Genomic DNA, 16,874 nt, shown 5'->3' on the forward strand with positions numbered 1-16,874 from the left:
TACAGTACAATAGTGATGGGAAAAAAATCTCAAACGTGTGTGTCTCAAGCACATGCATTAAAGGTGTGTCTTATATGTGCTTGTTGAAAGTTGATGATTGCACACCCCCTCCTTTCCACTCTATCCAATAACGTTGGCATGCCTCTGATTGACACAATGATGTAGCATTTGCTGGTAGTTCTCCGCCCCTCCTATCCACCCATGCCTCTTTATTCGCTTCTTGAAAGATGATTGCACCTCCCTTCCCTTCCCCTCCATCCAATAGTGTTGGCACGCCTATGATTGACACAACGACGTAGCATTTGCTGGTAGTTCTCTGCCTCTTCTATCAACCCTTGCCTCTTTCCGTGGACTATTCTGCGCACGTGCTGATCGTTATCACCAGTGATTGATCTCATGTAAATTTGGCAACCTTCTGTGAGCCTCATTTGCATTCACTATTCTTTGAGAATGGCTCATCTTTTTTGAATCATTAGATTTACAGCCACTACAGCGACCCATCGGATTTTTACCGGCGATATTAGAGAATCTGGCCCAGAGATTCCAGAACTTGTCCAGATGCTGTCCATGCCCTGTGTATGTGATGGGGGGGGGGGGGGGGGGGAGGGGATTGTAGCCTTTCATTCTGTAGGTGCAGAATTTTCAGTTATCCACTGCTGATTCCCTTTCTTGTGCAAGTTTCAGCTGTGGTACATCTGTATAAAATTATGTAAGAAGGGGAAGTCTGGCCTCTCCTCTTTACTCATCCCCATGGAGGGCTGCTAATTCAGCTGGTGTTGCTCCAGAAGGTGGAGCCCCTCTGTTTAGGAACTGCTTACTGGTGTGTTCTCTGAGCTTGCTGTGCGCCAGCAGTGACTGGATCCTGTGCAGTGTAAGAGTGACATATATTATCACCTCAACAAATAATCTGCAACATGCCGAGCTGTGTATGTCCGTGCACCACACTTGAAGGAAGTGTGTGTCTGTTTTTTTCCCCTTTGATGGGGAAATGGGTCCTTTCTGTTCTAGAGGAGATCTTGTGTTTCCTTTAAGCTTATTATAGAAGGGCCCTTTTTATCTCCTTCCTCTTATAGGCATATGGGTCTTTTCCATTTGTTGTAGAAGGGCTCCTATGTTTCTGTATACTCTGATAATAACAAAGGACTCCTTTATGGGTCTTTTCTGATTATTAAAGAGGGGCCCCTGGTTTTCTTCTTGTAATGGTGTTGTGGATCCCTTTGGTTTGGCTTGTTATAGGTCAGAGGCCTTTGTATTTTTTTCTTTTCTGTCCACTATATGTAAAAGAAAACCAACTAATTTTAATTGGCCCAGTCTAGTCCCTTCCTCCAGAAGCTGGTGGATTTCTGGACTCCAACCAACATCCCAGAGGTTCTTCAGCCTGTTTCCACATGTGAACACACCTAGGCAGGAATGCAAGGCTGGGCCCTAATAGGAGCGTCAGTCAGAGTCTCCCCTTCAGAATATAGGGAATTAAGAAAGAGACAGAGAAAGACCTTATAAGGAAAGTCTGTCCGGACACCTGGAGTTTGGCTTGAGCTATTGTCCCCACCCCCAGTCTAAGCATTTGAATTAAGGAGGCTCCATATCCCTCCCTCCCTTGACTGGGCTGTGGATCAGGATGACATCATAGCTAAGGGTATAAAAACTCTGCACTTCCCTCCAAAGAAGCAAAGCATCCCAGGCTAAAGAAGTGGGTACCAACCCCAGAACTGAGGACAGACATCCATTCCTTCCAGCTTAAAGATCCACCTGGCACAGAGACCTTTTTCCTCTTCACACAGGTGAGCACTGCCTAGACCCTATGCTTTCATATGTAGATAAATATATTTAAAATTAAACTAGTTCTAATTCACATCTATTTTTTAATCTTATTATGGTAAAGAAAATTACACTTAAAATGTGTTTTTTAGTGACAGATTTTGAAATTAAAGTATAAAAGTTCCTATAGGACACTGATATATGGCAGAATAAACCCCTAGATGTTAATACTGTACAGAAATTGCTGTGTAGACCTTGTAGAAACAGTTGCCTACTGATGATTAACTACTGTAAATTCGTAGCCTCTGAGACATACGCATCCAGTTGCATGTCTTTCTACACTGTAGTTGCTCACAAAGGCTTTTATTCTCCCTTGTTCCAGAAACTATGGAGATCAGACAGAGAATTTTGGGAAAGATTGTGAGTATTTCAGTCTTCTTTCTCCTAAGTGGTGCTTTGGCAATGCCTACGAAAAAGCCCTCACCAGGAGACAGTGTCATCAGCCCTAGCCTGGGAACTAACAGCACCTCTAACGAATCATCCTTTCTTCGACCTGAGATGCCAGTGATTACAGAAAACCCCTTGTCAGGAGGCAATGTCATCACCACTGATCCAGAAGCCAACAGCACCTCTAATGAACCATCCTCTCTTCGACCAGGGATGTACCTGGAAGACCAGTTGAATGAGACCCTCAGCTCTGAGGCTCCTGTCACCAAGTCAACAGCAAGATCTTTAAGAAGCACACTGGAGCGGATCCTGATTTTCACTGGTATTCCCGAGGACTATGAATACTTTGATGATGAAACTGAGGCCCCTACTCATCCCCCCACCCTTGCCCCTTCTAAGCCCTGTGACTATGATCGTTGCCGCCACTTGCAAGTGCCTTGTGAGGAAATACAGAAAAATCAGCATTGCTTGTGCCCAGGGATCTCAGGCCCTGCTGAACGCCCAGATGCCCCCCGAATCCAAGATATTCATGTTTCCGAGGATGCTGTTAGTGTGCACTGGTGTGCTCCGTTGTCCACAGTCAGTGAGTATCGTGTGCTATATTGGAGGGAAGGGGAACAAGATATCAGGAGAAGCTCTGCTCTTAATGGTACCTTTCGATTGCTCATTCTATCTGACCTTGAGCCTGCTAAGTCTTATATGGTCTGTGTGGAAGCCTCTAACAGTGCTGGGACCAGTCTATTGAATGAAGAAGATGAACTCTATGGGCCTTGTAAGGCAATCAGGACTCAGGATCACCAACTGCTCTATCTGTATTTGGCTCTGGCCATTGCTGCAGCTCTCATTCTTCTGGTGCTGGCCACCTTAGGCTGGTACTTCTGGGCTAGAAAGAAAAAGAACATTTTAAGGGGATCTGTTCACAACATTGCAGATGCAGCTGGTGTAGCCAACCCCTTCTATAGACGTGAGAGTGTAGAACAACTCTAACAAGGACCTTCAGGCCCTGGGTTTTCAGCAACAGCTAGAAAGAGCTTGGAGTTGCTATAGGTGATGGTACAATCCTGATGCCTCTCAGAACTAGACAGAAATGGGTCAGATAACTTACAGGAGGCTGAATAGGCCTCCAGGCTTTCCTGTACTACCTTGAACTGGAAGATGCACTGCAGACAGTGAAATGAACAAGGCTCAGATGGACATATATGTCATTGTGCGACTGTTGATTTGAGCTACATTTGAATTTTAGAACATTTTGAAACTCTGAGGGTCTCTTGTTTAAATGTCTATTTATTTATTTTATTTCTGAAAGTATTTTTATATTAAATGAAGGTGGGTTGTGTCATTCAAGCTACCTTATTGGACTCTGTCATTAGAATGGGTCTCTCCCCAGAACGTCTGAGGGATACATTTTTAAGAGATGGAAACTTTGCAGGTTTGGGGGTTTAAAAATGTGTTTAAGGCCCAAGAGGCAAGGGTAGTTTACATGCTCTAAAGATATCAGCTGTCTGCCACTTTCACCCATACCACTCACAGAAATTATAGTCAGCAGCTGAGGTCATCCATTAAATCAGAGATGCCAAATTATCCAGTTCTAGGCTGTAGATTTTGGGATACTTATATTTTTTACAACCCTATCCTGTTGCATTATGGAACCTGAAACACTGATTTCAGTGGGCAGGATCAGGCAATACAACTTCCACACTGCTTTGGGTTGTAAGTTCAAAACATAGACTGTCTCAAAATCTCCAGCCTGGAACTTGATAAAAGGGCTACAATACTCTTATTCTTGGGGCCTTCTATGTGTCTCAGCTTTACTTGCTGGAATCGACGAGTTTGTCTTCATTGTGTGTGGGTGTTGGTGATCAGATAACCAGTTACCTGGGGGGAGAGAGAGCTGATCGGTCAGTCCTGGGTTTTAACTTTCATCCAGAAGCAATGTGGGATTTGTAGTCCTAGATTCTACCTGTTGAAACCAGTGCTGCAGGTTCCAGTGCATCAGGATGAGATTGTTAGAACTCCAGAACTGACCTAAAATCTCCCTCCTGGAATTGGGTAACTCAGCAGCTTTGTGAATGGGGAAGATCTCACTACTTTAATGTTTTTGTATTTTAACTTTCCTCCATTCCCCATGTTATCACTGTAGCAGAGGGAAACATATACTAGAAATAAAGGGTTCACTGAGACACTATTTGCTGATTGACTGAATAGATTATAAAGTAGAGAAGGGAAGGACTGGCTCAGTTTTAAAATAGCTTCTCTGGTTATCTGCTTTCTCACTGCACCTTGGCTTTTGCAGGGGAATTGCACAAATCTTTCCCTTTTCAGGATGGGTAATGGAGCCCTATACACTACAGAGATTTTAAGTTACCCAGCTCCAGACTGGAAATTTTGGGACAGTCCTAGATTTCTAATCACTCCACCTTGGTAGATTATGGGACTTGTAGCACTGATTTCAATGGGCAGGATCAAGCACTACAAATCCAACACTGCTTTGGGATATAAGTTCAAAAGCAGGACTCACCATAATGTCTCTAGCCTTGAACTAGGTAGCTTGGCATCTCTGCCTATGACTGACAGGCCCAGGGCTACGTGTGGATTTATTGTCTGTCAGGATTACAGGGAAAGATTTGTCCTGTCTGCTGTGCCCTTTCCTATACACTTTAAATCTCATTGGGCAATTTGGGAACCGTTGGACCTCTGTGGCTTCCAAGAAATTACATTTCAACATTTTGTAGTATTCATCTGTAGTCAGCAAATTCTGACTCACTGCAGGAGTACTGAGCCAGACTCGGCAATGAGTCAGGAGGCATTACACGCTGAAGTTTTCGTGAAAGGCCTGGCACGACAAGGATCAGTCTCATTTCCTGGCCTCTGTCTCCCCCTGTTGCTTGGAAGCTTGCATTGGCTGTAGCTCTATAAGATGAGTTGGTTATATTATATAATACTGAGGGCACAGCGCTGTACAATCAATATATTTATACAGCAGTATGCAATAATTTAATTTAACAATGCAGAAAGGCAAGGCAGTGTGCCTCATGCACAGCCAAATGAAAAAAGGAGTGTGCGCTAAGAAGAAAACTAAACTTAAAAATTGAACCATAAATTATTTTATTAAAGTGTATGTTTAAATATGACAAAGAATAACATACTCCTAATATTATTTTTATATTTAATAAAATAATTTATGGTCTCATACAATAACACTGTACACTTCACTGTTTGGAGTTTAGGAAATGTTCTGGATGTACTTTGATATTGTAGTGAGCCTTGCACAAATAATCTGAATCACAATTATCCCTTAGACCAGGGGTGGGCAACCATGGATCTCAAGGGTCACAGTCCATTCAGATTTTCAAGATTTCCATAATGCATTGCGTACAATGGAAACAATACACACAAATCAATCTTGTGCATATTCATTGTGGAAATCTTGAAAACCCAACTATATTATGGCCCTTAGGGACCGTGGTTGCCAATTCCTGCCTTAGATAGTGTTTCTTACAACTAATGTTGGGATTTCCACAATCAATAGCTACTGCATAATATGAGCAATTAGCAGTCCTAGTGGAAAAGTGGGGTCCCTAATAGCTGGGGATTTGTCTCATAAGCTACAGAGGTGATCAAAGAGTTTGGAAGTGCAGGCTACAGCCATGCCAGTTTCGTTAAGATCCTTTTAATTATCAAGTTTTGTGACTAGGTGTAGAAAGCAAAGCAAGTGGGGGCAGGTATGAACAAAATGAGGGATCTTGTCTGCTCAACTGCCCAAGATAGCAACGAAGGAGTTTACAATATGATTTCAGGAAGGAGACAAAGGTTACAAGCAGTGGAATTGAGTAGGTGGCAGTTAGTATAGATCAGTGGCTTTCAACCCAGTCCTCAGGGATAGGGTTACTATATGGCTCCAGAAAAAGGAGGATGGATTGAGACATCTGGGTTTTACTTCCATTGCAAGCAATGGAAGTAAAACCCAGATGTCTCAATCCATCCTCCTTTTCCTGAAGCCATATGTTAACCCTACTCAGGGACCATCTGGCCAGTCAAGTTTACAGGATACCCACAATGAGACATATTTGCTTGCAATGGAGTTATATAGATCTATCAGAGTATGGACAAGCCTACCTAGACAGTGTTGTTTTCAGACCAGGCTGATACAATAAAAATGCACTCAAGCTTTGCACAGGGCTCATTTGGCTTTAACATACGATATTGTGAGAGCACAATGCAAAAAGGGATTCTCTTCACAAAAGCTTTCCTTAGACCTGTGGTTCCCAAATCTGTCCTGGGGGAAACCCAGCTAGTCATGATATCTGCAATGATTTTTCATGAGTTAGATTTGCATGTATGGAGGCAGTACATGCAAACTTAACAGGTTGGGGAACCACTGCCTTCTTAGACACTAATGCACAGCATATTTAAAACTGCGGTAGTGAGGCTACTTAGTTCTTCTGCATTGATGCAGAGCAGTGTGCAGAAGACCCAACGTAGTAACATAATAAATGAGTCTGCCCTGTAATTACATGCATTACCATTTCATGATTAAAATGTCTTTTTTTAAATATTTCTGGGCCATGGACCTTAGAAGTTCACCCCATACTGCCCTTAGGTCCTAACTACTAGAATTGCCGCTGAAGCTCACTCTAGCCTATTCAAACCATCTTGTTTGCGGGAGTCAGACCATGAAAGTCTGCTCATCCATATTCTAATTAGAGATCCTTTGTGTTCATCCCTTGTTTTGAATTCCGTCACCGTTTTCCTTTGCACCATATCCCTCATTAGGGCATTCCATGCGTCTACCACCTTCTCCGTGAAAAAGAATTTCCTAACATTACTCATAAGTCTACCATCTCTCAGCCTCAATTTATGTCCTCTAGTTTTACCAATTTCCTTTCTCTGGAAAAGATTTAGTTCTATATTAATACCTTTCAAATATTTAAATGTCTGTATCATACACCCTTAGCCCTCCTCTCCTCCAGATTATACATGTTGAGGTCTTCTAGTCTCTTCTCATACTTCTTTTAGTACAAACCCTCTACTATTTTCACCACCCTCCTCTGGACCGCTTCAAGTCTTTATATCCTTGGCTAGATACTAGAAAATGACATGGTGGATGTAACCTGTGAGTAGCTGCAGGTAACTCACCAAAACGGTGGAGGGGGGGAAAAGTGCTCACCGCAGGTACAAGGACAAGGCCAGGATTTAAAAAATGAGGATCCCTGCATCGCATTGATTGTGAAATCTGTGAAGGCATAACGGAGGGTGTGGTGGATTGCCTTGGATGCAGGAAGTTTTTCACCCCTGACGCAGTAAGAGCAAAACGGAGATTTCCCTGTCAGGTGGGCTTTTACCCACAAGGCCGGGTAGTGGGGCTTGAGAGTAAGCCTGATTGGAGACAGCTGGGACTTTGTGGACAGCTAAGTTTTTCTTTTTTCCTTGCTCAAGTTGCAATATTTCTGACTGTGCCTCTGGACTGCAATCTTTTTTTCACACAATGTTTGTATATGAGATTTTGGTGTGCTGGATGTGAGGTGTTTATTGAGGGGCTGCTATTGTGTCATTTTTTCACCACTGATTTTGATATAGTGAAGACACATAAGTGGAGGCTTTTTTTTAGCCATTTGAAGCTTAACTGAGGCTTTTTCTCCACTTTTTTTCAGACTGTGGGTGTATGTGTGATGTGTGGGTGGCCTTGCAGTGTCCCATAAGACCCTTGAATGTTCAATTTAAGGTGCATTTTGAGGTAAATGATGATTCCTGCAGACCCCATGCCATGGTCGCTTTCTTTATAAGGCCATGCGCTTTTAGTTCTGTGGGGTCCGCGAGATCCTCTTTTAACTTCTATCTTTGTTGGCTTCTTTTTTCTGTTGGTGGTTGGGATGGCTGGTAGTAAATACTGGAGTGTCACCCTAGTTCCCCCTTTTGTTGTTCCCAGCTTTTCTGTATCCCAGTGTCCCAAATGCCTTCTACCTGGAGGCCCCATGGATCCCATAGAGCTAAAGTGCATGGCCTTAAAAAGAAAGCAGTCATAACATGGGGTCCTCAGAAATCCTCGTTTTAACTCCCAGGGATCTCACAGATCCCACTCACCCCCGAGATGAGCAGATTTTTAAGGATGTGTGATTAAGATTCACAGGATCCGTGGGGTCTACGAGGTCAGCATTTTACCCAGTCCCTCCACTGTGGACTTTCAGTTTCCCTTCTTTGACATTTACAAACTCTCCCCAATTCTGCAGCTAGATTTTTGTGTAAGACAAATGATGGCACCATGTCACTTCTCTTTTCATCCATCTTCATTAGTTACCAGTTCAATTCAGATGTTGGTTCAAAATTCTTTGACTCATAAAGCTTTACACCTTGGCACTTCCCCTTATCTTTCCTTCAACACAATTCCATATATACCATCTCGCTCTCTGCAATCTATTGATTCCAATCATCTAGTCTTACCATCACCTAAACAAACCCATTATGAGTCTACACATTCTACGCTTTATTAACTTTTGGCCCCATCCCTTTGGAACAACTTCGTTCTGAGTTATCCTTTCCCAAATTTAAGGCATCACTATAATCTTATTTTTTTGAATTGTCTTTTGGTATTCCAGTTAATCTAAATTAAGATATTATCTACCATTTTATTTTCTTTGGCTATGTGGTTCAGGTAGCCTCCAGGATGACTCTCCCTCTGTTCTCAACCTCTTCCCTGGATTATAGTATGAACTTTTTCTGTCCTATTAGACATTGGCATTCCTTTCTTAACTCCTTTTGTTTTAAATTGTTATTGTAGGCCGCCTTGATTTGTGCTCAGAAAGGGTTATCAAGTTTTTAAATAAATATAAACATTGTGTGCATGCAGTCTGCTTAGAGCACAAGCTTTGCACAGGGCCTGTTTGCATATAATCTGTTTACTGCATCAGTGAGCAAACATTGGGCACGCTTGTGTTAGGGAGCCGTGCAGTCAGTCACCAGTGCATGTCTCTAGCTCAAACACTTTGCATCAGTTCGTATTCTTTTTGTCTTTCCAATGTCCACTACGATGTGAAATGTATTTACAGAATATCTTTCAGTACTGCAGACAAAACATACCAATGCTGGCAGATCGCAAGTGTCTTCTTTAAGGCCCAAATATTGGATCACTAGAGACACTAATCAATTTTTAAAAAAATGTTATGTTTTTGCCTATAATGGGGAATCTAGGTGCCTTTACCTCAGGGAATGAATGGATATATCTGGTAGTGTGGTAATACATTTAAACCATTGTAAGAGGTCTTAGGTTTAAGTATGGAGGTGTCAGCTTGCATAGTGCTACCCTGCATGGATGTCGTCTTGCAGTGGCAGCCTGTGTGCTTCCCTTCAAAGGACAGTCTGTCATTGTATTTCATTACAAGCAGGACACCTGCAATTATGACAGGGATTTCTACACACCCTTTCCCCAAACACACACACACCACCTTAACATCTGGAAGTCATGCACATCTCACCAGCAGACCTGTACAACATGCTGTAATTAATGGAGCTGCTATGCCTGCTGTGGTGTTATACAGATCAGAGCAAATCCTGGGATGGGGCTTTGTGTTCCCGGGAGGGATCCTCACCTGGGGAGGGTACCTCATCCCCAGTGTCAATGTCATAGTGCGGGGGTGGCTGTGCTAGCTCTGGCTTACTATAGAACTCCAGCACCTGCACCTGCCCTCCAGGCTGTACGATTTCATGAAAGTGTGGGCACCGCACAGCTGAGAAGAGCCGCTCTTTGATCTTGCGAGCTTGCTCCAGGCTGCAACGTCGTGCCTGCCTCCGGCTCACAGCCTTCTCCACCACTGAACGAAAGAGCCTCCGGTACTCGTCTAGCAGCAGCCCATGGACCTTTATCAGCCGGTTGTTCCTCCCTGACTTGATCTCCTTTCCTGCCCGCCACACCTCGAGTCTTCTGGGGTAATTTGCAGTAGCACTGGCACCTCCCTGCAGGAGACAGAATCTCCATTTTAGGTTTCTTTGTTTCTTCCTGCCAATGTCTGCAGCAAACGGGTTTCCCGCGCTGGCATTGATTTGTACTGGTAGCAGTAATTGTTCCCTGGCTCTAAGTATATCAATCATTACACATCAGAAGCATTCTATTTCTGGTGTTTCTAGGCCACTCTCACAGCCACCAGGATGCCTTTAGGCAGACCCTCCCTTAAGCTCTGTGCACAGCCACTAACAGGCCACAAAGACTCTCAGTGGAGAGTCCTGGGTGCCTGCAGAAAATTCTTCAAACACTGGAGGTGTAGGGTACAAAATCATATACATGGTTGCCCAATAAATAAATTAGTAAATAAAATCCAGAGAAGAAGGGTAAGTTATCCCTTCTACATCCCCAGTAAGTGCCCATTGTTGAGACCCAGAGAGAAGGAATCTCTGATTACAGTTGTCCTCTGATGGTAGTTGCACAGGACAATATCTCAGGCTCCCTTCTCAACAGATAAGGAGTCACAAACCTGCTCAGGAGTACAGCTGTAGCAGAGAGATGCTGTGGACATGTTATTCCTGCTTCCCTCAAACAGCGTGGCATGGCTCAGGCCCTGCCGGTGGCTCCGCAGGCGCAATTTGTGGAAGCGCAAGGCTGCCCGCACAGTCTGGGAAGTCTCTCGTTGGGTGCAGTAACTGTGCTCTCTCTTGATGTTATTCCTAAGGCTCAAGGCAGTGGCTGGGGGATCAGGGCAGCGAAGGTCCTGCTGCTGCTGCTGTACCTCATTGGGAGCCAGGTGGGGCACTTGCTGGGGGATAGAGGAACCAATGGGAGCTTCTCCTGATGCCGGGGAACCATTCAGCAGCAGACTAGAGATCACAGATGGTTCTGAGCCAAAAGTAGCAGTTAGAGTCTTAGACCTCACCTGCACCTAAAACAAGGAAAAGACAGAGAGCAGGGTCACACAGCTGGATTCTGCCTGGTGGGAAAACAGCATGAGAGAGCTTGAGTCTTATTCTTTTCTATCTTTCCTGTGCCTTGTGAGGGGGAGCAAAATGTGCGGAAAGCTCCAAGTACAGAATCTGCCATTACAGTCAGAACAGGTGATAAGAGATTATCCCAGGACAAGCAGGCAACATATTCTCACATGTGGGTGATGCCTACAGTAAACTGTCACTTTAAGAAATCAAGAGACTGCTTGTACCGCACATGTGCAGGTGCCTTCCCGCCCACTGCCAGCTCGCGGGACCAGCTGTTCTTTGTTTTCCATGGAGCGGAGAAGCCAGATTTTTGTATTCTCTTCACATGCTTTTTGACATGTATCGTATTCTGCATGTATTATTTACATATGTTTTGTGCCTTCCCATATTATATAATTTTTAAAATTTATTTTATTTGCCAGTTTTATGGAAAGGAGTGTTTTTATACCTTGGCCTACTGGCCTCCCACTCCTCGCTGAAGAATCTCGTGTCAGCGGTTTTTCTCTTGGGGCTGCTGTCCTCCCAATAACCTTTAAATTTTCTGATTGACTTTGAAGCAGTGTCGAGAATGGCAAACTCTGACACTGCGGCTCCTCTTCACAGCCCTACTCCAGGGTCATCGACTTCTACGCCCAGCTTTATCTCAGCCTCTTCAGTGCTGCTGCCATTGGGGGAATTGAGTAAGAAAGCTAAGCCGCCAGTACTTTTTTGAGACTAAGGTAAGTAAACACCGATCTGGGTCAGGGGAGAGTATACACACTTTCAAGTCTGGGGTTGGCTCACATTATAATTCTGGGTCACATTGTAATTCTGGGTCTAAGGGGAGTACACATTGTAATTTAGGGTCTAGAGGGAGTACACATTGTAATTCTGGGTCCAGCGAGAGAACACACATTGCAAATTGTACTAAAGGAGTTCAAGTAGCCCAAGCGGGAATACCCCCACAGGGTACACACATTTCCGAGTCTGGGATAGGAACACACTGTAGTTCTGGGTCTGGGGATTCCGGGATAGGTGCACGTTGTAACTCTGGGTCTAGGGAAAGTACAAAATATGCGAATAATGCTAAAGGTGTCCAAGTAGCTCAAGCGGGAACATCCCCACTGAGACGTAACAAACATACAACATGGAGGGCTATGTACGTAAACGCCCACAGTCTGGGAAACAAGATCCTGGAATTAGAAACAGAAATGAGGAATGCCGACCTGGATGTGGTGGCAATATCTGAGACCTGGCTCACGGATTCCCACGAGTGGGACATGGTCATACCGGGTTATAACTTGCTTCGCCGGGACAGGGAGGGCAAAATGGGAGGAGGTGTAGCATTATATACTAAAGATGACATTAAGGTCACCAGAATCACAGATGTCCACTACACTGGGGAATTTATTTGGGTAAATTTGGCCAGAGGGAAGGACAAATGCATGTATCTTGGCGTAATATACAGACCCCCAAGACAACAGGATGACCTAGATATGGAATTAATCGGAGATATAGAGAATATCACCTTGCGTGGGGACACAATATTGTTAGGTGACTTCAACATGCCTGATGTGGATTGGGACACGCTTTTCTCTGCTTCCGGCAGCAGTAGGAGGCTATTAAACTCTATGAAGGGAGCAAGACTCAGGCAACTGGTGTTGGAACCAACAAGGGATAAGGCAATACTGGACCTGATACTTACCAATGGAGAAAGTGTCACAGAGGTCTCGGTGGGCGACACATTGGCCTCCAGTGACCACAACATGGTATGGTTCAATCTCAGGAAAGGTTTCACTAAATCTACCACACTGACCAAGGTCCTCAAATTCAAAGACACAAACTTCAAAGAAATGGGAGACTTCGTTCACCAGGCGCTACAAAACCAAGCAGAAACCAATAACGTGGAAGAAATGTGGTCGACTTTGAAAGCCACCATACAAGAAGCAACAAACCGCTATGTTAAATCAGTAAGTAAACGGCGAAGGAACAATCAGCCATAGTGGTTCTCTGCGGAGATTTCGGACCTCATCAAGGAGAAGAAAAAAGCATTCATCTCTTACAAACAATCAGGGAAACAGGAGTCTAGGGAAGTCTATCTGGCCAAGCCAAAAGCCGTCAAAACAGCAGTTAGGGAGGCCAAATTCCGCATGGAGGAGTTTCTAGCGAAGAACATCCAGAAAGGAGATAAATCCTTCTTCAGGTATATCAGTGACAGAAATAAGAACTCAGGCGGGATAGTACGTCTTAGGAAACCAGACGGAGACTATGTAGAAGCGGACTCGGAAAAAGCCCAACTGTTAAATGAATACTTCTGCTCAGTCTTCACCCGCGAAGCACCAGGACTCGGCCCTCAGCTACAGACAAGGGTTGACGCAGATGACCCATTTAGTAATTTCGAGTTTACACCCAGCAGTGTCTACTGCGAGCTGTCAAAGCTTAAGGTTAACAAGGCAATGGGGCCTGACAACCTACACCCCAGGGTGCTCAGGGAGTTGTGTGATGTCTTGGCGGAACCACTATCCGCGCTCTTCAATCTCTCCCTTAGTACGGGTAACGTCCCGTTGGACTGGAAGACGGCTAACGTCATTCCACTCCACAAGAAAGGCTCCAAGATGGAGACAGCAAACTACAGACCAGTGAGTCTCACATCAATAGTGTGCAAACTAATGGAAACTCTAATCAAACACCAATTGGATACGATCCTGAACGAGGAGAATCTACGGGATCCCCATCAACATGGATTTACTAAGGGGAGATCCTGCCAATCCAACCCGATCAGCTTCTTTGACTGGGTGACGAGGAAGCTGGATGTTGGGGAGTCCCTGGACATCGTATACCTGGACTTCAGTAAAGCATTCGATAGCGTACCACACCCCAGGTTGCTGAGCAAGATGAGTTCTATATGATTGAGCGACACATTGACGAAATGGGTTGGGAACTGGCTTGGAGGTAGGCTTCAGAGGGTAGTGGTGAAAGGCACCCCCTCCGAAATGATGGAGGTAATCAGTGGAGTGCCGCAGGGCTCGGTCCTGAGCCCGATCCTATTCAACATCTTTATAAGAGACTTGGCAGAAGGGCTGCGAGGTAAAATAACATTATTCGCCGATGACGCCAAACTAAGCAGGGTAGTGGGCAAAAGCACAAGAGACATAAATTCAATGTCCGACAACATGATGCACGACCTACTCCTACTGGAGCACTGGTCTAGGTCCTGGCAACTCAGCTTCAATGCCAAAAAATGCAAAGTCGTGCACCTGGGCAGCCAAAATCCATGCAAGACTTACACCCTTAATGGCGAGATCCTAACAAGAACTGAAGCAGAACGAGACTTAGGCGTGATCGTCAGTGAGAACATGAAGACTGCCAATCAAGTGGAGCAAGCTTCATCCAAGGCAAGGCAAATCATAGGTTGCATATGCAGGAGTTTCATCAGCCGTATGCCTGAAGTCATTATGCCATTGTATAGATCCATGGTGAGGCCCCACCTGGAATACTGTGTGCAATTCTGGAGGCCGCATTACCATAAGGATGTGCTGAGACTGGAGTCGGTCCAGAGAATGGCCACCCGGATGATCTCAGGACTCAAGGATCTCCCGTACGAGGAACGGCTGGATAAGTTGAGGCTGTACTCACTCGAGGAACGCAGAGAGAGGGGTGACATGATCGAGACATTCAAGTATCTCACGGGCTGCATCGAGGTGGAAGAAGATATCTTCTTTTTCAAGGATCCCGCGGCAACAAGGGGGCATCCGTGGAAAATCAGGGGCGGGAAACTGCACGGGGACACCAGGAAATTCTTTTTCACTGAAAGGGTGGTTGATCGCTGGAATAGTCTTCCACTTCAGGTTATTGAGGCCAGCAGCGTGCCTGATTTTCTATTCACAGAGAAAGGTAGGGGAGGGTCATTGGGGTGGGCAGACTAGATGGGCCGTGGCCCTTATCTGCCGTCTATTTATATGTTTCTATGTTTCTAAGTACATAATGGGCCACATCGAGGAGGAGGAGGAAATCTTCATTCTTACGGGTCCCATGGTGACAAGAGGACATCCGCTAATACTTAGGGGAGAAAGATTCCATGGGGACACCAGGAAATATTTCTTTACCGAGAGAGTGATTGATAGATGGAATGGTCTTCCACGTCAGGTAGTCGAGGCTAGTAGCACGCTTGACTTCAAGAAACGATGGGACAAACATGTGGGGTCGCTATTGAGATATGATAGAGGTTAGTTTCTCGAGGGTGGAAGGGATCATGATAGGGCAGACTAGTTGGGCCGTTGGCCCTTTTCTGCTGTCATATTCTATGTTTCTATGTTTAAGCACTGTTCTCCCTCCAATACCACTACATCACAAGCATCTTTTCCGTCGAATAAACAATGAATGAATACCTCTGCACATGCACATTCTTTGTCAATTACTGCACAGGCGCAAGTTCCAGTATCTGTGCAGCAATGAGCACAATATGTGTCACCTACCATACAAGCGCCATCTACAAAGCAGCAAGCACATTTTGTTCCACCTACCGCACAATCGCTAACTTCACAGCAGCCAGCGCATTTTGTACGCCAACCACACAGGTGCTCCCGTGCCAGTAACAGGCACCATATGTACCGACTATTGTACAAGTCCCTTCTCTCCAAGATCATCTGAATATGGTGCTGTTCACATTTTAGCATCATCTCCTCAATCAAGTACGAGCTAGTTCAAACAGGCAACCAAGTAGCCTTGTACTATGTGAAAAAGCAGGGTGGAACAGGATCTCACCGCCATTGCCATAAGGCCATTCATATCTAGTCCTGGGCCATTGCTTGCAATATTTTTCTATAAGCAGTCTATCTAGCAGGCTAACAGATTGAGCAGACTTCTGCAACCACATGAATGGTCGCTCAACACCTTTGTCTTGCAACATGTTTGTGGCTTTGGGGACCCCAAAAGTGGACCTATTTGCTTCCCCCTATAATCACAAACTCTCTCTTTTCTGTTCCAGGTTCCACACTCCCAATCGCCTGAAAATGGATGCCATTCTCCTCGACTGGCGAGGCAGATTCCTCTATGTATTTCCTTCAATCCCTCTAAGCAGGACAACATTGCTTAAGCTTCACCAGGAACTAGCCATCATGATATTCATATCACCTTGGTGGCCATGCCAACCTTGGTTTCCTTTCCTCCTACAAATGAGCAAACAGGAACCAATCACTTTGCAAATCTTCCCAACACTGCTGACACAGAGCGAGGGCTCTACATTCTTTAGCTTTCACAGGGTTGTATCTCTCTCCCAACCAGTAGATACTCTTTCGCTGCCTGCACCAGTGTCACCTATCATTGAAGCATCTAGGAAGCCTTCCATACAGTGCTGATACCACTTCAAGTGGACTCGCTTTTCATTGTGGTGTAGTGTCAACTCTCTGGTTTCAGTGATCTGTCCTCTTCCATCCATACTGGATTATCTCCTACACCTCTCTAATTCTGGACTAAAAACTAATTCAGTGAAAGTTCATCTTAGTGCTATCAGTGTTTTTCACACATCATTAGACAACAAGCCCTTAGCAGTACACATCCTCTGATTTCTAGATTCAATACCAAGCTGCTTCTAAAACCACCTCTAACAGCCTGGGACCTTAATATAGTACCTTTCTGCATTTATGAAGCCTCCATTTGAATCACTGTCTGCTTCATCTTTCAAGCACTTCACTTAGAAAGTGGTCTTCCTCATTGCTCTCACACCAGCAAGCCGAGTCAGTGAACTCCAGGTGCTAGTAGCAAATCCACCTTATACT

At 44.8% G+C, this 16,874-nt stretch overlaps 1 protein-coding gene across 1 annotated transcript; it reads left to right on the forward strand.

Moving 5' to 3' along the window:
- Positions 1 to 307: 307 nt before the first annotated feature.
- Positions 308 to 4,390, forward strand: LRRN4CL (LRRN4 C-terminal like). Its single transcript, XM_033954848.1, has 2 exons — positions 308 to 1,781; positions 2,141 to 4,390. Exon 2 carries the CDS (start codon positions 2,146 to 2,148, stop codon positions 3,190 to 3,192), a length of 1,047 nt encoding a protein of 348 aa, XP_033810739.1. The 5' UTR covers positions 308 to 1,781; positions 2,141 to 2,145; the 3' UTR covers positions 3,193 to 4,390.
- The last annotated feature ends 12,484 nt before the right edge of the window (positions 4,391 to 16,874 follow it).

The sequence above is a fragment of the Geotrypetes seraphini genome, chromosome 8 (genome assembly GCF_902459505.1).
Source record: "Geotrypetes seraphini chromosome 8, aGeoSer1.1, whole genome shotgun sequence".
Taxonomy (NCBI): Eukaryota; Metazoa; Chordata; class Amphibia; order Gymnophiona; family Dermophiidae; genus Geotrypetes; species Geotrypetes seraphini.